Source organism: Emydura macquarii, unplaced genomic scaffold, assembly GCF_026122565.2.
Source record: "Emydura macquarii macquarii isolate MOO-44397 ecotype Brisbane River unplaced genomic scaffold, CSIRO-AGI_Emac_v2 contig_2636, whole genome shotgun sequence".
Taxonomy (NCBI): Eukaryota; Metazoa; Chordata; order Testudines; family Chelidae; genus Emydura; species Emydura macquarii.
Window position 1 is genome coordinate 42,059,074 of NW_027132773.1, and position 22,685 is coordinate 42,081,758.

At 39.0% G+C, this 22,685-nt stretch overlaps 1 protein-coding gene across 1 annotated transcript in view; it reads right to left on the minus strand.

Annotated features, from left to right (window-relative positions):
- SEMA3C (semaphorin 3C) overlaps positions 1 to 22,685 on the minus strand; it is a 155,466-nt gene that overhangs the window by 40,118 nt on the left and 92,663 nt on the right. Inside the window, exons 5-11 of the mRNA XM_067564544.1 lie at positions 21,554 to 21,673; positions 15,834 to 15,924; positions 10,748 to 10,867; positions 9,690 to 9,832; positions 6,577 to 6,691; positions 4,286 to 4,355; positions 901 to 1,045 (exon numbers count right to left, since the gene is read on the minus strand). Of these exons, the coding sequence (XP_067420645.1) occupies positions 901 to 1,045; positions 4,286 to 4,355; positions 6,577 to 6,691; positions 9,690 to 9,832; positions 10,748 to 10,867; positions 15,834 to 15,924; positions 21,554 to 21,673 (804 nt within the window). The remainder of the gene's footprint in view (positions 1 to 900; positions 1,046 to 4,285; positions 4,356 to 6,576; positions 6,692 to 9,689; positions 9,833 to 10,747; positions 10,868 to 15,833; positions 15,925 to 21,553; positions 21,674 to 22,685) is intronic.

Below are 22,685 nucleotides of genomic sequence, written 5' to 3' on the forward strand. Positions count from 1 at the left end.
AGAACCTCCACAGATCTTCCAGTAAAAACAGAGGACTCCTGATATTTCTGAACTAAAATTCAAGCAGGTGGTTCTATTTTTTTATTTTTTTACTGCAGGCCTTCTTTATACATCAAAATCCTTACCAGGCCACTTTTACAAGATTTGATACACAGACCTGGCCATGTTTTTCCATGCATTCAGTACCTCCAGGCTGATTACTGAAACTCATTATATGTTGAAATAAAGCCGAGAGAGCTCCAACTGATACAAAAGGAAACAGCAACACAGGTTGCTGTGAACAGATCATCATGACTTCTCATCCATCGCACAGTCCATTTCAAGGTCTGTTTCCTAATCCTCAGTGCCCTCCATGGAATTGGCATAGTCAACTGAGTGCCTGCCTCTCCCTCAGCACCCATGACCTCCCACCACAGCTACTCAATGTTCCATTAGAACAATGAAACTGTTGAAAATTGGGGAAGATTCGTGGGCGCAGGAAATATAATTTTATGGGAGTAGGACCTAAAATATAGAACTCGATACTATAAGAGGCAAGTATGATCAGGATGAAATACGAAACTCTTCAACTTGGCTTCTCTTAATAGCCCGTGCTCTCTCTCTCTCAAACATACACACATACTTAAAAAATATAACAGCCATCTAATGAAATAATTTACCTCTAGCTGCCGGACAGAAAGAGTGCGAGAGAGAAAGATTGATTTTTGAATAGTTCTCAGATACCATAGTGATGTGCGCGATAGGTAGATAAAAGGTAGGTAGGCAGATAGATAGAATTACAACTAACTTTAGATATAATGTACAGTCTGTGCTTTAGCACCAACTTTATGATATTTTGTTAAATTAAACAAAGACAATTAGTTGCTAAGCCGGACTTGCATAAACATCTTTAGTACTTACTGTGCCAGGTCGTGGATATGGAATTCTGCCCTGATATGGAATCAGCTGGTGGTTAGGACCTTCCTTGTGTGCAAAGGGTCCATTGAACACTGTCTGGATCTCAGACAAATGATACACACACACTGCTGAACCTTTAAATACAGAGCTGGAAAAAACAAGGAAAATATTTGCACTACAATTGGCCATCTTTTATATAACATTTTCCATCATCACAAAGGGTTCAATGATGCAAGATGCCCATAAAGATGACACATTGAATAATATGTAGCACTTCTATCGCATCTTCCATGCAAGGATCTCAAAGAACTTTACGAATATTAATTTACCATCAAAATACACAGTATTAAAATGTAAGGTTAGGTAACATTTTCCTCACAAAGAGTATCGATCTTCCCAATGAGAGGGGAAAGTATTATCATCCCCATTTTACTGATGGGGAACATGGAGGCAGAGATGGAGGTTAAGTGACTTCCCCTATATTACACACATGAGAGCATAATCTTTTCCCAATGAAATCAGTGATAAAAATATCACTGACTTCAGTGAGGCCAGGATTTGACACACTCTGTGTTGTCAAATTGGAAATAGAACACTGCTTTTCTAGCCCCTAGTCCACGAGAGCCCATAGGTGCCTTATTGAAAACACCTGGATAGAACATTCATTAAAACAATAATCACAATTAAGTGCAGTTAGAATATTATAATCAGTGTTCAGCTTTCTATAAACAATATGGACTCAGATCAAAGTGTCAAATGGAAACACCCCCATATAGGCCAGGAAAGTTCATGAGGTTCTCCTTGTAGAGTTTCCTGTGAATTCTTTCATCAGGAGTGGTGAGGTTTGACCTTCTTACAGACTCAGTTTGGGTTCTGACCCACTAAGTCCAGGGTCCCAGGAGATTAGTATGGAACCAGCTGCACAGGCTCTGTGCTTTCACATTGTTCTGGGCCCACTGAAACTCTGTCTTGGCTCCTTGGAGTCATATTGCCAGGGACTTTATAGCCAGCACATGCCCATGGGAGTCTCCATTAAGAATGATCTTCAGTGTCAATGAGAAGGTCTTCAATGGGAAGCTAAGACATTTGCTGTGATATTAACTGGCCCCTTCTATGTCCACTGTGTGAAAGGGTACAATATGGGGGGGAGAGGGATGGACAGAGGGCACACTTTGGGTTTTTATTTAGAGTTGAACATCCAAACATTCCAGATTTGCCCAATATTAAGTGTGAGATGAAGAAAATCCAAATAGCTTTGTTATAAACTGAACAAGAAAAAACACTAAAGAAGAAAATAGAAAATGTTGAAAATGTCTATCCTGCAATTGTGAGATGTAGCTAAAAATGTCTATACATGAGGTAACTGCTACAGGACATCACCCAGCAATCAACCTTGCTCTGTGTCACACATGTGCTAGTTTGAGAAAGCCCTCAGATGTATTATAACCATATCAGTTGTCTGAATTCTTTTTTCCTCACAATTTATTTATGACATTTTCACAGGTAGTTATGAGAGCCAAAATATAAAGTTTAAAAGATTCACTTGATCATTGCAGACACTATACCTTTGTTAGTTTTATAATAATTCCTACTATAGAAATAATTCACTTCAGTCACAATCTAGACCGATATAATTTAGTTAAAATTAATAATTATTTTTATCTCGCAGCAAGTTTCTCCGATTACTCATCTCGGGTTGCAATCTACAGAGATGAAAAAATACAAGCAGTGCTACACGATGAAATTCATGATGCCTACTAGGTTTAATTACACAATGTGTTGAGTCTAGAGTGCAAAAACACAGAAGTCTTCTGGTTTGTGGAAACAGAAATCTAGAAAAGTGTAAAACCTTGTGTAAAGTGAGAAAATGGCTAGAGGGCCTGGTGCATGTGGCATCTTAAGCCCAATTTCCACTGCAGGAATACCATGAAAATTAGATAAAACACTTTCCAATTCAGACATGTTGAATCCATAACATAATTGAAAGTTGGTTTTATCAGTAAACATTGCCTCAGCATATTCACTTGTGCTATAAGAGTCAAACAATATTGACAGCCTCAGCTATTTACAATCTACAGTGTTGGGGTTTTTTCCTCACCTAAATATTGCCAAACCATCCTTTCCTGGTTGTTATGTAAGTTTGAGAATTGCCATGTGTGGGCATATATTATTGTGATGGTTGACATGGTCAGGAAATGACTTTTTCTCATGTGAAAATATTCAACTGAAATTAATTTTTTTTTCCATTTAAAAAAATTTCCATTAAAAAAAATCACCAAAAAAGTCGGTTTCAACAAAACTCTATTTTTCAACAAAAAAACTTCTAACTGAAATTTCTTTGACCACGTCCAGGTAATGGACAGAAATATATGGCACCGAGATGCTACAGTGAGGTATGTATTAGAAATACATTGACAGACAGGTAGTGGCATTTCCATTGTTCAGATAGTTGGGACAAGAGCAAAGAGGAAAAAAAACCCAAAACATCAGAGTATAAACATTGTTTCTCAGCAAGACTGTCCACATCCCAGCCGGTGTAACAAGAGATCTTGAACTTTCTCAAATAACTATCCATTTTGTCCTTACAGCAAGGTGATTCCTTATCTCCCAAGCAGTGAGGATGCCCAAGTTTTCGGTGAGAGAGTGACCAGATGTCCCGATTTTATAGGGACAGTGCTAACATTCAGGGCTTTATCTTATATAGATACATATTACCCTCAATCCCCTTTCCTCATTTTTCATACTTGCTATCTGGTCACCCTATCCAATGATCAAGAAAAAGCTGAAGATTCAGGTTGTGATTATGGAAGGACTTGAGCAAACAGGATATAAGAGTGCCTTTTGGGAGCCAAAGTCCTATTGGCATATGGAATAATCTGCCAGCTCGGAGAATGGAAACTATTAGCATGAATGTATTTAGAAATTCTGGGCTTGATTTTTGAGGTGCTAAGGACACCTGATGAGGTGCTGAGAATGCCTCAGTTGTCACTGCAGTCAGTCACACACTGTGCCTTTGTTCTTCCCCGCTAGCTAATAAAAGTGTAAACATTTTACAAGAAACATTTTCTCAGTGTAACCCACAATAATTTTTAAAAGGCTGGGAGCAGAGGGGAAATTTATCCTAAGTACAGTTTTATTGAATAGACACCAGGGATCAATTTGGCACAAGGAGTACAACTCCAACACAGATTGCAATTAATTGTGTTCCTAATTGATGAGAATAAGCAGGACTGAAAGGATGTCTCCTAGGTGGCAACAATAGTTGCAGGATATACTGGTAATGCGTTCAATACCAATTGCCTTGACACAAAATACATCTTTCTGTGTTTATATGGAATTGGAACTGAGACAGCTCACAGAGGCTTCCTCTACAAATCTTCAAAATTACCTTGATGTTGTAAAAATTCCATATACCAGTGTTGTTCTGGGATTATCTGTTTCTAGCAGAAATACGTCCTCTGTGAGAAAGAAAGAATGCAGCTGTTGAGTAATTGCTCTAGCTTGATTTTCAAACCTCAAAACTTAGGACCCCATCCTACTCACATTGACTTCAATGGGAATTTGGTCTCTGACTTCAACGGAAGTGGAGTCAGACCCATCATATTTAAGACTGATTGTAATAAAACTAGCATTTACACGTTCTGGGCCAGATTTTCAAATGAACTCAATACTCAACTGCTCCCATTTAGACATAAATAAAAGGATCTAATTTTCAAATGTGCTTTGCACCCACATTCTCCCATTCTCCTCAGTAGACCTCAACTCATGAAAGCATTTAATCATGTGCTTAATATTAGGCAAATGTTTAAGTCCCAATGGAGTTGAAGTTACAGTGCTTTCAAAGATTCATAAAATTTAAGGCCAGAAGGATCTATCACTTCCCATGGGAATTTGTTCCAATGAATAATCACTCTCACTGTTAAAAATTTGTGCTTCATTTGAATTTGTCTGGCTTCAGCTTCCAGCCACAGGTTCTTGTTATACCTTTCTCTGCTAAGTTAAAGATCCTGTTAGTACTTGGTAGTTTCTCTCCATGAAAGTACTGAAACACAACAGTAAGGTCATCTCTCAATCTCCTTTTTGATAAACTGTTACATTAGCCCTTTATGCCACAGCATCATACTGTTTGCTCATGATCAGTTGTTAGTCCACTATGACCCCAAAAGTCTTAGTGCTTAAAGCTAAACATAAGGGCTTTGCTGAATAGCGATAAATTGATGAATCAGGGTCTTGGAGCTGTTGGGAGCAGAGCACTTTTGAAAAGTGACCCTCAAAGAATCCTCTAAATTTTGAATTTGGTCTTGTTTGTGCTTTATTTCAATGACTGAGACCAGCAATATATAGCATACAGTGTTATCACAGGATAAAAGTACAGGGATCCAGGATCAGATTCTGATAACCTTGCTCACATGGAACATCAAATTAGGATTTGATCCAAATCCTGTTACATTTCATGGGAGATTCTGAATCAGAACAATTGCACTGAAACATTTGTAAGAATCCATAGCAACAGAGATTCTGGATCCCACTTACACTGGTGAAAATCAGGGGCAATACCACTGAGGTCAATGTTGCTACACGAGTATGGAAGCAGTGTGCATGAGTTAGAATCAGACCTAGTATGTGGTTCATTAGCTAACAACATATATCTTACCTGAAATAGAATTTATGCCCTTAGCATCTCAAAATAGAAGACTCTATCTTCTATTCATTTAGTTAAAGACGCTCGGGGTAGCTGAGCAAGTTTGTCATTTTCATCTACTCAGTGTTGCACGGACAAGCCCACTGTACCCAGTTAAGGCAAAGCTTATCTGAGGTTATCTGTCCAACAAATGTGGTTCAGATCTGTGACCATGCCTATGACAGTCATAGACATCATATGTCTGTAAACACACAACATTAGATATGTGATCATGAAGTTAATAATCCATATTTATTTTGGACACCCTAATAAAACCTTAGACAAACAGAATCTCACACAATTGCTCTAAGGGTTAGTTAGTTAATGTTTGTAAAAAGCTTTGCTGATGTAAAAGCGTGCGTAAGTTCTAAGAAATTATACTTAGTAGTAGTAGTATTTAGTATCATCATCATCATAAACAACTTCTGCCTCCAAAGAGACTTCTATGAAATGATCCAAAGGAGCACCTGTCTTGTCATCACAAGGATGGCAGTGGTACATAAAAATTGATACACTGATACTAAAAACAGTTTAAAAGTACTATAAGCCAATCTTCATCATGAACATAAATAGTAGTAACAACAACAATTACATTTTGCATTTACATCTCTCCTTTGATCAGAAGTTCTCCATGTGCTTTACAAACTTTTATTTACCCTCCTACCACTCCAGTGCATAGTCAAGCATGATAATTCCTGTTTCAGAGATGAGGATGATGAGGCAGAGAGATTTATCATGAAAGCTTGGCCCCAATGAGGTCAATAAGATTTTTGGCATAAACTTCAATAGGGTCATGATTTCATCCTTAGTGACTTATCCAAGTTGACACAAAAATTTTGTTGTAGAACTGGGAATTATATTCAGATGTCCTTGCCTCCCAGTATCTATGGCTTAATCACAAGTATATCTTTTATTGTTTGAAGCTAATATTTTCAAATGTTCACACATACAGAGGTAACATGATTTACATAATGTTTATAAAGACTAGACTGCTATACCTAATTCATCAAAGTACGTTTCCGTTCCATCCTCGTCCATTACTGAGCACACAAGTCTTGCTTTCAAGAATGTTGTCCACTTATTTACAAGACTACGCTGTCCACCCGTGTCATTCTGAAAAGCAAAATAAATTTGACAAAAGTATAACAAAGCAAGACAAAAATCTTACTTAATCCCTCCAATCTTTTCTCAGGTTATTATGATCCATCATCTAGCAAGTACGTTGATTATATTAAAGAAAATAAACAGAAAATGGCTCAAGCAAACCCCTCTCGCAATATTCCCATATTAGGGAAAGCTCAGACCCAGTTATGAATGTTAAAACTGAAGACTATCTTTAGTAAATAAAGAGAGACTGAAGTTCCACTCTATTCGCAGGGGATCAGACAACAACAGTGTTAATTTTACAAGCTTTGTGATGTTAGATTTCAGGCTCTAGGGTTTAGAACAATCTCTAACTATTAGGAATTAGAGGAGAAGACCTCATGTGGAGGGCAGATTATCTTATATCTGTCTACTGCAACATTTTTTGCACTTTCTTCTGAAGCATCTGGTGTTGACTCCTGCCAGAGATAAGACACAGGACTAGCTGGACTCTGGATCTTGTCCATTATGGTAATTCCTATATTACCTATGTTTGTCTATGGAGAATCTTTTCAACAAAGCCCTAAATGCCACTCCAATCAGATTCATTCAGATTTCCTCTTCCTATCCTCCAGTGGATATAATAGACAGAGCAACTTCTCTGAGGATGTGCAACAATCATGTGGTGACTTTTGTTTGTCAGTCAACCAGACAGTAAATAACATGTGTTTAATGCTAGCTGTGATTACAAAAAGCATTGGCACAATTACCAACACATACTTAACTCAACTCTTGCCATGATGAAAAGTGCTAACCAATTACTTAAATCATATTGTGAATGGCACTATTTAGAACTTAAATAATTGTCAAAAAACACTAATGAGTAACATTTATGCTAGCATGAAGGAGCTCCTTTTCCGCAGTTTAAATGCCTTCAGTTTTGCACATTTGTGTCTGTTACTGGAGAGCAGAATTGGTATTTGCAAGCCTAAAGTGGATGCACAAGCGTATGTGCACTTTTGCATGTTTGGCCTTTTAAAATCAGGCTTTTAAAACCTTTTTTCTATGAAAAAATCATTTAAAAATGTGTTTTCCATATAGAGTAAGGATCATAGCGAATTATTTTAGGAAAATTTGATGTGGAATCAGGAAAATTGTTTATAGCAAAGTTCACGCATCAGTCTCCAGTCCCCCGTCCTTTCTCATTGACAGAGTCTGTAAAGATAAACTATTTTAGTTAAAAGAACTAAGACTTAAGTGCTGCTTTTATAGATGTATTGATAGAAATGTGCATGTAAGATAAAATAAGTGGCAAAACTTTATGATTCCAGACTTGGAAAAAATCTCATTAATGTACTATTCAGGTATTTGTTATTTGAGGGCAAGTGACCTGGAAGGCTCAATTCCTAAGACTTAAATAACAAATTTTGATTTATCTAAACAAAGCATGCCAAAAATGGGAACATGTTTTGTGAAAAGGCGTCACCAGAATGTTGTAAAATTTTTGACCCGCTCTAGTTTTATTCTGCCTTTAATGTGCATGTGGAAGAGGAGTTCTGCTCAACTGTGAAGGGGAAAAATGACCTCTTTCATTTTAAACTGAAACAAAGCCTCATCAGCAGCCTGTCCGTATTTTGTTCTCAGCTGAACCAGCAGGCTCAGGATGCTTGGGCATTAACTTTTGTGCTGCCAAAAATGCTATTAGAACAAGTCTCCTTAACTGACCTAAAGTTAACAGAACTCATAGCAAGCCACGCTAACACCAGAAGGCTTGTAGCAATGACAGCAAGGGGAAGGGAAAGCTGCATGAGTCTGATGCAGCTGGAATGCAGTACAAACACTGGGGGCACTGCAAGAGGCAAAGATTTCTGAGGGACCCATGGTTAGAGTCTCTCTAGGTCCAATCCACCCGTCTTCCTGACTCAAAGCATTGTTAATGTTCACTCCCTATTGAGGTTGTTACTATAGATTGCTATCAATGTGAAAGAGCAGTTCTTGTTCTCTTTGTAATCTATAGGAGCTTGCCACTGACTTCAATATAAACATACTCAGTCCAAGTCCTTTTAGAAGCAATCTGGGCTTCATTTATAACAGCAACAACAACAACAATGCTCTATTAATGTTTAATGTCTTCTTGAAAAATACCCAGAGGCCATTGGGCACCTAACCAAAAACACAAAAAAATAACAAAATTATAAGACTAGGTCACATGTCATATTGTACTGCCAGAGCAGAAGCTGAGCAAAAACCAAAGCACACACCCATTCCTTGTACAGCCGCATCACAAATCACACTGAATACAAAACACATATTAACGGAGTGGGGGAGGGGGAAAGGTAGGAACCCTACAACTTGAACTCCAATTTTGCTTCTCGGTAAAGGATAAAGAGCTTATCAGAAATAGAGCCTTTTATAGTTTTAATTTTACAGACATCCATATCCTCAGAGAAAGAGATAGCTGCTTCAATCACGTTGCATGCAAAATTACAAAAAAAGTGAAATACAGATAATAACTAAGGCCCAGATCCTGCATGGACGTATGTACGTGCTTAACTTTAACCCACTCGTATCAATGGGAGTATAAATGAGCTTAAAATTAAACATGTGCATAAAGTGTAGCTGTTTTAAGAATAAAAACAATGTTTCCAAATGTCTTTAAATCTTGTGGGAGATTTGTTACGTCTGTGATTTGAGTAAAACTAACATTTGAATTATAGAAAGTGAAGCAAGCTCAGAAAGTCAGTGTTATTAACTACACTGCAGCAGACACTGAGGTGCACAGATTCATCAAGCGCTAATAGTCCTACTAAAATTACAGATATATTCCAGATACATGTAACAGGATCAGGGTTTGGCTATGTACTCATCAGCCTTTCTTCTTAATTGTGGGGATGGAGGCAGGAACAGGAAATTTGCTTGTAATAGGAAGTAAAGGCTTTCAAATTGTTTTAATGTCATGGATTCATTTTGATTATTCAATCAAGCCAGCAAATCAACCTCTGAAAATTGAACAAAAAATGATTCTTACTGGACATATTCTAGCAATCATTGAATGAATTTGTTTGGTGCTGCCACTGTTGTCTGTGAGCCTCTCTTTGAAGAAGAAGTACACTTTGGCATCATTAGGGTCTGTGCCGTCTGGGATGAGATGAGCATCCACAAAAATTGGTTCTGAAAAGAGACAGATACAGGCCAAACAACATGTCAGTATAAGCAACTCTTGGCAGCTACTGCTCTCTCCAGGTACCTCCACAGAATGCATCTGCTGCTGCTACTGCCCAGTGTGCTAGGCCGTGATCCTACTCCTGTGTAAAGTTAAGCTCTAGTGTCAAGACAGGGGTCTTGGATGGTTTCTGTAGAATCAAGTTGATACTGAAGCAGACCCAAAAAAGCAAGTCTGCTGCAGAAACAACAGTGCTTGTTTACTACAGAGAAAAGCCTTGCAGGAGAAGCAAGCAGAGTGAGCATTCTAGAGAAGACTGAGGACAAAATGTGAGACAAGAAACAGTGATCTGAAAAACTATTAGGAAGAAAATGAACAAATTACTTTTCACATTTATTAAATCAGAGGATAAATGTTGCTATAGGGCTACTGAAAAGCAAAGCAAGGGAGACCTTGAGGATATGCGAATGCTTGAGAAATGAAGTTCCCTCAAAATATTAATATTAGAGTATGATGAACATATTGAAATAAATATGCCATACGGTATACATGAGCACTGAGATAGAGGACTTCAGAGAACTAGTGTCAAACTGTTTGCATATTATAATATCACTGCGGCCTACTTTATTAACCCACCTTTGTCTATAATAGGCACTTTTCTCTGAAGCAGCTAGTTTTGGACACTGTTAAGGACAGGATACTGGAGTAGATGGACCATAGGCCTCGTCCAGCAATACCTGTGTCATACAGAATTCCTATAATCGTATATAGAGTGCATTGTCTGTGGCATGTTTTAATTCCTATTTCTTACCCACAGTTTCCCTTAGTAGATTAATTTTAGAATGGGAAATAAAGAACTCTTTTGTTGAAAACAACCTTTCTATTAGTCACATATCAAAAGTTATAATGACGCAATATCTTACCACTTAGCCACTTTGAATTGTGTTGGTCAGTTCTCACTGCATTCCGTTTGGTTAAACTGCGAAAAATAGCTGCGTCAGTCCCCATGAAATCTATGTACATTCCTGAAAACAGCTCTTCATCTATAGAAAGTGGAAAAGGGAAAGGGAAAAAAAAACATGAATACATCTTTCTTGGCTTTTGGGAAATCCATTTCTAGTGACTTATTTTTGTTTCAGACAGTTCCAGTTCTTTATTTGCAAAGCAGTCAGTACATATAAATATTGGACGGGTGGGAGTGGTGTTTCCTCTGAATCATGGAGTAACTTTGTAGCCTGGGAAGGAAGCATCAGATGTTGCTAAGAACTTTAGAGAGCTACATAATTAAATATAGCACTGGTGAACCTTTCATTTGAAATACAGCTTAATGACTGAACTTACGTTGCTAAACACAAGCGCACAGACAGGGTAAAATTATCAAAAGAAATCAAATTTGTTTTTTTAAAACCTACTTGAAAAAGCTTCTGCGTTATGGAAGTAGCCAATAATACTGGGCCAATAATACTAGCGTAAATTGGCATAGCTCCAAATGAAGTAAATGGAGTTTCACTGTTTTCAAGGCTGACTTCGGTCTTAGAAAGAATTCTGTATTGCAGAAGCTGGATGAGGATGTCATGAACCTGGATCAGTGTAATGAGAAGTAACAAATACACGATATTATACACTGGAGTCAAAGTAAATTTCATGTGGTATGAAGGGAATTAGCCATTCAACTCTCATTTACTTTAATAGGATTATGTACCTAAACTCCCTGTGCAGGACTCTGACAATTCAGCTCATATGTCTGTGTGCGTGTGCGCATGTGTCAAAACCATTTCCACTAGCTAATAGTACAACACGGTAGCTAACCTAATCTTTAACTCTCATGCTGGGAGTGGTGACTGAACAAACTCTCAGACAACTAGTTCCTTTTATTGATGTTTTTGCCCGAATGCCTGGGCTGCCACGAATGCGTGGTCAAGCTGGCAAGAGTCACAAATTTTTGAATCAGTTGAAGCTTTCTTTAATTTTTTCTTGTTTGTGCAGCAATAAGAAATACCAATTGAACTTTAAGAGATGAAAACTCTGGAGGTTTTTTTCCATTGGTTGCTAGGTCATGAACCAGATCTCTACTGGTTAGCCAGGGAGGTAGTGCAGGCATTGTGTTGCCTACACCTCCTTCCTTAAGCAGGGGCTCAATGTATGAGGGAATCCATTGTGCAGGGGTAGAGACAAGAGGAGTAGGGAGGCATTTACACAATGTGGTTTGTTCCAATCTATCTATCTTAGTGCTATTAGATCAATAGAAGCTTATAATGAATCTTTCTACATCAACATGATTGCCCCCAGAGCCATCTGGAGACTTATTCCTGCTGTTACATAGATTGGCTGCAATGGACCATGCCTATGGCTCTCACAGAGCTCTCATGTTCATTCCTGGAAAAATAATAGAAAGGCTGGAATGGCGCTATGCAATTCTTAATCCTATCACATACCAGCTTTATTAGTTAATGTCTTAAGCATTCCTAGAGCCTACTTGTCTAATCAGGTACCAAATGATATCTGTCATCTCCACTTCCTCTTGGTTTAATGCTTAAATTCCGCACAACAGTTTGTCTTTGCAGGGTAACCAGTTCACACTGTTTCTTTTTGTTACTGGGGGAATTACTGAACTGATGTATGTCTGCTCTTGTAAATACCTAGGAGCATTGGTTGCGGAAAGAAAGGGGGCTTGCATATTAATTATGTCTTGCCTGCCCAAAGATGCATTTTTCATAGCTTTGCTACTAAAGCATTTTTGTAAAATGGTGAATTTCTACCACATTCTAATTTGTTTATCATGTGCTGTTTTCCTCTAAGGGATCATTCACTTTTCCTGTTTTATTCCAAGTTTGTATTCTGTGTTGCATAGGTGGAAGGCAATGCCAGAAATTGACAAGAAACAGGGAACACACAATAAAATGTTTATGTCATTATATATTACTAGTTACTGTGGCATTCCTCAGTTTCAGAAGAGAGAGGAAAGAAAGTCCTGTGATTAAGATGCTTATTTAGGTCTCAGGAGCTCTGGGTTCAATTCCCAGCTCTGTCTTTGGCTTCCTAGTTACTCAGTCTCTCTAGTCTTCCTCTGGTAGTAGTATATTTCTCAAATTGGTAGAATCTTTTAAAACAGAAGAAACTTTTTAAAGTGTACACTGTGTAATCCAAATAATTCAAAGTTCAGGGAGAAATATTGCTTTGGAGAGTAACTAGATGTTGGGGGCCTACTCAGCCATATAACTAGGAGATTAAAGCAGATAAAGTAACCTCTACTAAAATGAAGAAAACTCCAATGTGTCCAAAGGAGAAAAGCCTTTGGCCTACTGTATATACAGTATTTAGAAACAGAAGACTTTAATGGTCATTCATGAAACCCAGAATGAAATTAAAAAGTCTTTAGTCTGTAATGGCAGTAACTCATTTAAGAATATGAAAATTATAATTGGCATTTATGAGTGGACTAGTCTATAAGTGACTTTGATCAAATTTCTTTACATGCTGCACACAGATCATTGATGAGGTAAGATATAAATGCAGCCAATCATTGAAAGAGGTAGAGTATCATACTAGGGAAGTGACACTTCCCCTTCTTCCATGCAGATGGGAATCCCCTTCTGCCTGCACCTCTGTTCAGGGCCTTTTTAAGACCTTTGTAGGCCATAGGCACACTTGCCTTCGTAGGCCCCCTGACCGAAATAACTAATTTGATTTTAAGCTATTAATAAATAGTTTTTAAATAAAAATAAAAAATTATATATAAAAAAAACCTTTTTCGTAGGGCCTGAAAGTTTCGTAGGCCCTAAGCGCTGTGCCTATTGTGCCTAATGGATAATACGGCCCTGCCTCTGTTCACTAATATGTCAGGCCCTTGGAACTTGATATTTTTGTCATTCAGATGCTGAGATAATTCTGTTATGTCTCTTGTCTTCGATAGAGTTTTGAGGAGAGAACAAAGGACCTGTGCCCTGGAGTCCTACTCTTTCAGTGCAATGCCTGGCACTTCAACTGTGTACCTCTGAATGACTTCAATGGGAGCTGAATGGCTAAGACGCCACACAATATTACCTTGAAAACCAAGGGCTAAATGTCTTGTTAATTTGTGTGTAGTTGCTATGAAACACAACATACTGTACACAGTGGTCAATAGAATTCTTCACTTTTTAAAGAAAATCCTAAATAAGCTGGAGAAACCTGTGCAACTCCTGATCTTTCTCTTGGCTAAAAACGCAGCACGATTGTGGTGCTAATTTAGGCTATGTCCATACTAGTTCAGACTACAGAGGTGTGAATAGCAGTGCACACCAAAGTGCTGTGCTGTAACTCCCCCATGGGGAGGCACACACTAAAAGGTTCCTAGTTCACAGTAATATATTTCTACATCAATACAAACTAGGAACCTTTTAGTTCACGCCCATAGCTCCACACGGGGGAGTTACAGCACAGCACTTTGGTGTGCACAGTTATTCACACCCCTGTAGTCCGAACTGCAGGTCAGCATAGATGGATCCGTAGAGATAAGGGATTAGATATAGATTCAAAATTCAAGGAATCAGTAGTCTCTGAACACGCTGTCAATGTAACATGAAAAAAGTATTTCCACACTGCACATTCAAGAGTATATATGGCTCAAGTGGCTGTGCAGAAAGCTGCTCCAAACTGGCTGCTGGCATAGTCCTCAGAATATATTACAGGCTGTGAATAGGCAAAGGGCAAACAAAACAATTAACTGAGCATGCCTAACGAATTCAGGGCAATGCTTAAATTAATCATCTAAGCCCTGCCATTCCAAAGTAAATTCTTTGCATTCCTTGCTGTGGAAGACAGTGAGGAGTTTTTTATGGAATGACTAAACCAGTTGTGGCTAAAGCATATTGTGCTGCACTCTGGGAGATCTGAGGGTCTGATTATTCCTTGCCCTGTGCCTGCAGTAATCTTTTACATCAGTCCAAAGCCAGTGCAAGTGAGGATAAAATGCTGCTAAATCAAAGTGATAGGGTCTGGCTCTCCTTTGCGTTAAGGCCATACTACACATTTACATCCACTTGAAGGTTCCTTATACTGCCACCAGAGTGTAAAATGATTTTAGTGTAAATTGGAATTAGGCTGTCGTGTTTTACACCTGCTTTACACTGGAGTAGGTGCAAGGCAATGGAAAAATCTGGCCCCTAATGTGCTGGCATATTTTCCAGCCCACAGACTATTGGAGATCAGGTACATTGAAGTGAGGATATGTTAATTTCTCCAGGGGGAACGTGTGAGTTTCCTTTCCTTTTCTTTCAAGATGAAATTAATTCACCCCTGTGCAATGGGCTACACCAGACCTAAGCCCCACTTAAGTCTCAACAAAGAACTTAGGTGGGACTTAAGTGGAGTACAGGCATTGTGCTGACCCTGTGCACTAAGGTTTCATGCTCAGTGAATACTCTGCCAGAGAACTGACAGTGAGATGTCAATGGAACCAGCTGTGGCACTCTCTGCCCTTTCATATGGAAGTGAGTTGCTAAATTTGTAGTAAATGATACAGTGGGAGCGGGGAGGTAGGTAAAAAAGCAGTAGCTGGGGCCTCAACACCAGAGACAACCAACATGAAATTCAGAATAACTCCAAAGACTCCAGCAGCCTTTGCTTCCCTAGCTACATGGAGATTTTACAAGTGATTAAATCAGACACAAGAACTGGCCATGATGAATGAGGTCAAGAAAGTGTTTAAATATATTTTAAAATTAGGTAAGGTATTTGAAAGTTGAAGCTAACCCTGGGAAAATGTGAAAGACAAAAAGGAGACTATCTCTTGCTTTCCATTCCTCCTTCCCTCCCTTGTTGCTGCTCCCTTTTGCATGCATTTCCTTCACACATCCAAGCTTAGCTCCATGCAAACCTTCAAAAGATTCCTGGCAAGCAGTATGAACACAATTGTTTCCTTTTCATGGGCTATACCCTGGGCTCAGTTTGTTTATGGCACCCCATCATTTCACACTCTGCGCAGTAATAATGATTTAAGCCTCCAGGATCCTTGATTATTTTACTTACTGATCATAACAGATACCGTGTTCACATTAGGGTTGAAAGAGCAGCGCCCCTTCCCCGATTCACACTTGGAGTCGATCATGAAGACTTGCTCCTGTAATACAGACATGCATGTCACTGCTGATCTTTAGAAACCTTAGAAAACGAAAATGGAAATTAAGTCTGAGAGGGTTTTTTTTCCTTCATTGTTCTTGACAATAGGAATAGACAGTACTGGTGTGGGTTTTTGCTTTACTACTTACAATAAAACTATCTCACACTGAGTTTTCATTATCTTTTTACTTGTACCCAATTATTTTCACTATTTTTACAAATGCAAGACACTCTCAAATGTAGGAAGTGTCCTCCCAGCTTAGATGAAAGGCTTTTTCTGTGGTCCACCTAGCTTATATGTCAGCAATAATAACATCTGCAGACATTTCTTCTGTGGTCTTCAAAATTACCTATTATTTACTTGATGAATTCAGAGTGGTATTTATATCAGGGTCCTAGCCTAAAGCACTTGCACTAAACCATTCTAGTAATAATACACAAGAATGCAAGCTTCTCGTTACAACTGTCAGCTTGTCAAATTATAAATCTTTAGGGCCTAGATTTTTACAGCTAGGTATAAGTTGCTGTGCTCAGCGTCACAATGCCTAACTGATTTAGAAGTCTAAGTCTCATTTTCAAAAGGGATTTAGGCACTTAGGAATCTAAATTCCATTAACAGTCAATGGCCTTTAGACTTCTAAGTGCCTAAATCCCTTTTGAAAATGAGACTTAGGCTCCTAAATCAGTTAGGCACTGTGACACTGAGTGCAAAGATGCCTAAATAGCTTTAAAAATCTGGGTCTGGTTCCTTACCACACTTGTAAATTAATTCCTAAAGCACTCTAATTTTCTTCAGAGCACTGTCTCTTGGATTACAGTCATTGCTCAGATATCATGGTGATAGGTACCTTATAGATACTAAAAATAGGTGGAGGACTAGATCTCTTTCTGCTGTTAGAAGACTGAGGAATCTTGTTTAGATGGTGAAGGGTTTTGTATAGGTCATGCACAATATTACAATTCAAAAATGTCTGAGGTGTTTAGGTTAAGGAGAAGCAATCTGGACTTTTACTGGTTCCTTGAACAGAAGCAGTCCGATTATTTCTGGTTAACTTTCTTTCCCACCCCATCTTGGTGCCACTTTGAATTTACTGACTCTAGCCAGCACCCGAAAAAGAATTGCAAGGATAAGAAAGGATTTTAGGATATTTCTGCCCCAACCGGAAACAGGTAGTTCTCAACACTCACAAGAAAACCAATCAGCATGAAATTTTTGTGATGTGGATGCCAATCCAGTAGAAACTGGAGTGAACCCTGTGATGTTGGCAGAGCAGATGCCAGCTCATATCAACACCCTAGGTCTCAGCTGAACACTGACAAATACACAGCTGGAGCCAGTCTCGCTCACCTGTTTGTGAGTACTGTTAACTATGTATTAGAGTGATAAAAATGTAATTAGTGTTTAGACTTTAATGTGTGCAGCAATTCATAACCATTCCATAATCTCTCTTATCACATCTGCATCCCATGTTATGAGGTAATAGTTAAGTGTTTGCTCTGTAACTTGTAAATGACTAGACAGGCGAAAAGCATTAACAAGCATAAAATACTGGTTTTCCAGAGGCGATATTATCTCCTGCCCAACAAAAGAAGGCCCATCGACTCCAGACAAGCCATTGTGCAACATGAAAAGGCAAAATACTTTGTTGATTGCTTCCCCACACACTAGGGAGAGGAGACATGCAGCTGAATTCCTCCCCATGGCTGAACTTGCAACTCAAAGAGAAGGGGGAAAAGATAAAAAGCCGTAATGAGGCAAAACTGGATCTTTTATGCTGCTTGGACTCTGAGGAGCAAGGATCACTAGGCATATGTAAAAGATTCCCAGTGCTTTCCCTGGGTCAGCCCTAAAGGACATATAGAGCTTGCTTATTTATAGAAGCTTCTATTACCCTCTGAAATGTAAGACTGGAACTCATTTGTGTGTGTATGTGTTTACCTGCTTTAACCTTGTAAATAACTCTTTTATTTCCTTTTCCTAGTTAATAAATCTTTAGATCGTTTATTATAGGATTGGCTACTAATGTTGTCTTTGGTGGGAGATTTAATGTGCAATTGACCCTGGATAAGTGACTGGGTCATTTGGGACTGGGAGTAACCTGAATATTTCTATGATCTTTGATGTCAGGGACTGTCTATCACAAAAGTAAGCTTGCCTGGGTGGCAAGATAGATCAGAGTACCTAAAGGGACTGTCTGGGACTCCATGTTAAAACTAATATAGCACCGGAAGAGTTCACACTTGTTAATGGGGGGGTGAAATCTAAGTATAGAACTCACAACCAATATGGAGTTGGTGCTTTGCTTCTTAATAGTCTGCCCTCAGGTTGGTCACTCTTGAGCCACCGTAGCACAGCTTGATAAGACTAGCAACTCATTACATTCTCTTTCCCTAGTAAAATAAATCAACATGCTAAACAGGCCTCTAAACACCCATCTGATGATAATACATTTGGTCTCTACTAACTTGGGACAGAGTTTAAGTGTTCACCGTAAGCTGTAAATTCCCATATTCTATTACAGACACACTCTCTCTCTAGTTCTCTCTAATTTAATTCTATGTAATCTTATCTATGTATCCCATCACCCTAGTCATTAGACATCTAAACAAAGGTTCAAACCCAAATGTAAGTCTCTCTAGGTTCTCTGTTTAATTAATGAATATGTAGTTTTATACTAATGTATATTACTATTTTACGCTTACTGTATGCTACTCCAAAATGCTCAACCATTGCACTGACAATTTGCATATGTATTAAGTCATTATTTCTTAGCCCATCTAATTCCATACAGCCATAATATTTGCTTTGGCTTGCATCCACTCTGATACTAGAATACACTTGGTTCAGTTCACAGTAATCACATTCTGTAAATGATTAGCCATTTTCTCATCCGTTCTTGCAGGGAGAGTCTAACTCCAGTCTGCATTTTATGATGGCAAGAGGGGCATCCTCTCTGCCCCTACAAAGAACATTTTCTTTTGGCCAGTGTATCAAAGTGAAGCAAAGAAAGTGTTTTCATAAAAGGCTTTAGGGAAATACAATTTAACCCAAAATGGCCAAATTATGGCTCCTGAGTGTGGGCTCTCTAGCTGGGAACACGATGCCCTCTTATTGCAATCATGTATTAGCCAAAACCTGGGACCTCCCATGAGTGCTAGGCTGTGGTGCTGACATGCTGGATAGGGCTTTATAGTTTCCAGGGTGTGTTTGCAGCAGAAATAGATGTGCCTGATTAAAATAGCAATTTTACACCTGCAAAAACAACCATTTGTTTGTGGAAAACAGTGACAAATTTGAGGTGAAATCATGGTTTTTGCAAAAGGAAAAGAAACACAACTTCTCAATAGTCCCACCAGCCTGACATAATTTTTCACTCAGCTCGCCTAATTAGGCATTTGCAATAGGTGCAGATGGAAATACATGAATTTAAATCTGCACTCTTTAAAGTGCTTTGCTATTGTTGGCCTGTACAGTAACAGCAATGAGTGCAATGCCTACAGTCAAGTGTCTGACAGACTCCAGACGTCTGAGACAGCAGTTTATTTAATCAATTGATCATAGGCATGCAGCTATAAAGACAGGCTAAGTGAAGCCAATTCTACTCTTCCAAAATCTGTCTCTGTACTTTTAACTTAAGAATTTTAACATCTTGCATCATCTTGAAGCCTCATGTCTTATTTAAAGTGAAATCACATTTATGATAACAAATATATCATCAGATTCAAAATTTCTGTAGTGCATGGTACAACTGCTACATATGTTTTAAAAAGGGTATCGTTTATTGATTATTCTACGGATGGGATCACTTTTCATTTTAAAATTAATTTCCTGATAAAATTAAATTAGGATTAATGTCACCAGGATGGCACAACTGAGAGTTGTTAACTAGTTGAGAGCAGAGGAGTAGATTTCTACTGTAGAGAGATCCATTCATTCCAGGGATTCATTCCAGGGGTTCTGCTTGTTTGTGCTGTTGAACCCAGGCTCCTAACCCCCAATAGCAGACAGTCTTCTAGGACTGGGAATACAGTGATTCGGTCTGCACAGTCTACTTGGGGGCCTGGAACCAGCCAATGGTTCTCCAAATTGGTTGGAACCATTCCATGCAGGGATGGGGCCAAGCCTGCCAGGAGAGGCACTGATTCGTAGCCCTTCCAGACAGTCTGTACTTGAGGGCTGAGCCTGGCCAGAATTTCAGACCGAGTCCTCTTCACTAAAACCACATGGACTTCTAGAGAAGGAGAAGTAGGCATTTAAAGTTGCTGTCCTGTGGTAGAACTCAACTACCTCTGTATGCCCTTCCCCTTCAGCACAGCTGTTTCTCCATGTGCAGGTAGACATACTGCACCTTCCTGTGCCTGCAGGAGTCAGTCTGACCCATACTCTGCCAAAGTGCCAGGACTCAGATGAGCCCTTTTCTTCTCCCTACTCCAATTATTGCTTACTATGTTTACACAGAAACAAAAATTTCATTTTAAAATCACGAAGTCTGGAAAATGCATTTATGAAACATCTGGGCTTTTACACATTTAGACAATACAATTAAACTGAAAGTGGGCAAACTAATTCAGATAATGCACTAAGAAGCCACACTTTACAAGAAGCCTTTGGCTAGCTATTATTCCATGACAGTGCAGTATGCGGGAAGGAGAAAGTGGTTTATGTTTTAAAATGTAGGACAAGTAGTACTTAACAGCACAAACTGTGCTGCCTGGAAGGAAAAAACAAGTGTGTGTGGGTGTGGAGAGAATCGTTTTTAAATGGTTAAAAAAAATAAAAGCTGATTTGTAGATGGCAGGTGGTAAATTTTATAGGACAATTAGTCTTATCACAAGAAGCCTTTTGAAAGTTACTGTGATACTTAACCCTTTAATTCTTGAATTCTCTGTTACTATATGTAACCTGGGTTGCAGTGGTTCTTAGGAATTAAATCAGCATAGCTCCATTGGAGCCCTAAATGGAAATAAGCAGATTTACATCAACGGAGGATCTCACCCTAATATGTTACTTAACAACCCAATCTTGCAGCATCTAGTCAGGCAAAACGTCTCTTGTAAATGAGGCTTCCCTGGGAGTTTTACCTGAACAGAGATTGCAGGTTCAGGATCGTAGGGCCGCCTCCTGCAAACACTTGCACATGTAAGTAACTTGGCCCACATGTGTAGTCCCATTGAACTTTACAGTACTACTCCCATGGGCAAATGTTTGCAGGACTGGGGAATAAATGAGGGACCTCACTGAGTTTTCTTCTACTGCTATTTATTTCCAAAGATTTTTCCTAGTTTTTGGACTATAAATTAGGAATGACTGAACCGATTCAGATAAAATGAGAACTAGCCAAACCTTAGCTCAAAGCCTGAAGTGATCTTTTTCTGAGGCTAACATATGAAATTATTTTCTACTTTTGTGCATGACATGTTTTCTGGTAGCAGCTGGGACTGGAAACAGAAGTGACAGAAAACCAGGAGAATGGTTGTTCTTGTGCTATTTCTAGCCTGATGGGACAAAGTAATCTCATGAATCTCCAAGCCCAATTTTGAGACTCATCAAGGTTTGAATAAATATGTTTTCCCAGCACTAAAAATATCCACCACTAGAAAGCAGGAGAACAATGAATGAAAACACATACCTCAGATCTGCGCCCTCTGTTGAGGTATGTGCAAACTGGGCTGAATGCCCCACTCCCACAGACATACAAATGGGTGCGATTGAAGGTCTGTATCACACGCACAAAATTTCCACAGCCATGCTGGAGGGAAAGAAAAAGACTTAATAAATATGCATGCAGACAAAGCTTATTGAATGTTGGGAAACATTAAAGAATAGGAACAGCTGATAATTTTAATGGTGTTCATGTCAACTTATTTATTACAATATGTTCTGTTGTAATCAGTCACATTAATCAGGGCAAACTTCCTTGCTCTGTCTTTCTCATTCCTTATGTAGAGCCAGATCCTTGACCCCTGTCCAAAACTTTCAGTCAACAGGCTTTGTGCAAGTGTTCGGGGCTGGTGAAGAGACATAATACTTTTGTTCTCATCTGAAAAGCTATGGCTACTTCACTTCCTGTCTACAGGGAGTTTTGACCAGTGGGTCTGCATAACTATGCCTGTACTCTTTCCCCCAGCCTGCTCTACTCTCTGGATTGCCATGGATGGGCCAGCATGGAGTATGCAGAAACTGAGGACTCTCACTGTTCAGCTTCTCCATATCCTGCTCTCCTTTCATTTCAGCTGTGTTGAGGGCCATCCACTAAGGGGTCCAATCTTTCCCCACAGGCCAGAAGTAATTCTCATTTACTTCACTGACAGTTACACATACCATGCACAGGAAGAATCAGGCCCCTGAAGGAAGGCAGGCAGGCAGGCTTTTGCAATTAATCAGCAGTCCCCTCAAGGAAGTTTCTACCAAGAGGTCATAAATTTTCCCAGTATTATGTATTGCTGCTAAACACCAGTGGTTCAGAGGTGGAGGTAGTTGGAAAAAACCAGCCCCCGTTACTTGCCTAGACAGCTTCCCTCCAAAGTAATAAGAGCCTGAGAAACTCATAGCATAAGCAAATCCTCAATGGGTGTGAAATGTTGCCCCATACTTAAAACCTGCTTTGACTGTTTCAAAGAGCATAGATAGACCAAATGTAAACATAAGGTCAGTATTGCTCTGCATTCTCTCCCATTCTCCTCCTAGCATCCTTTTCCTTTCATTCTTCCTTTCTTGACACCGATCAGCTGCTGCTGCATTTTAGATTATATTATATTATG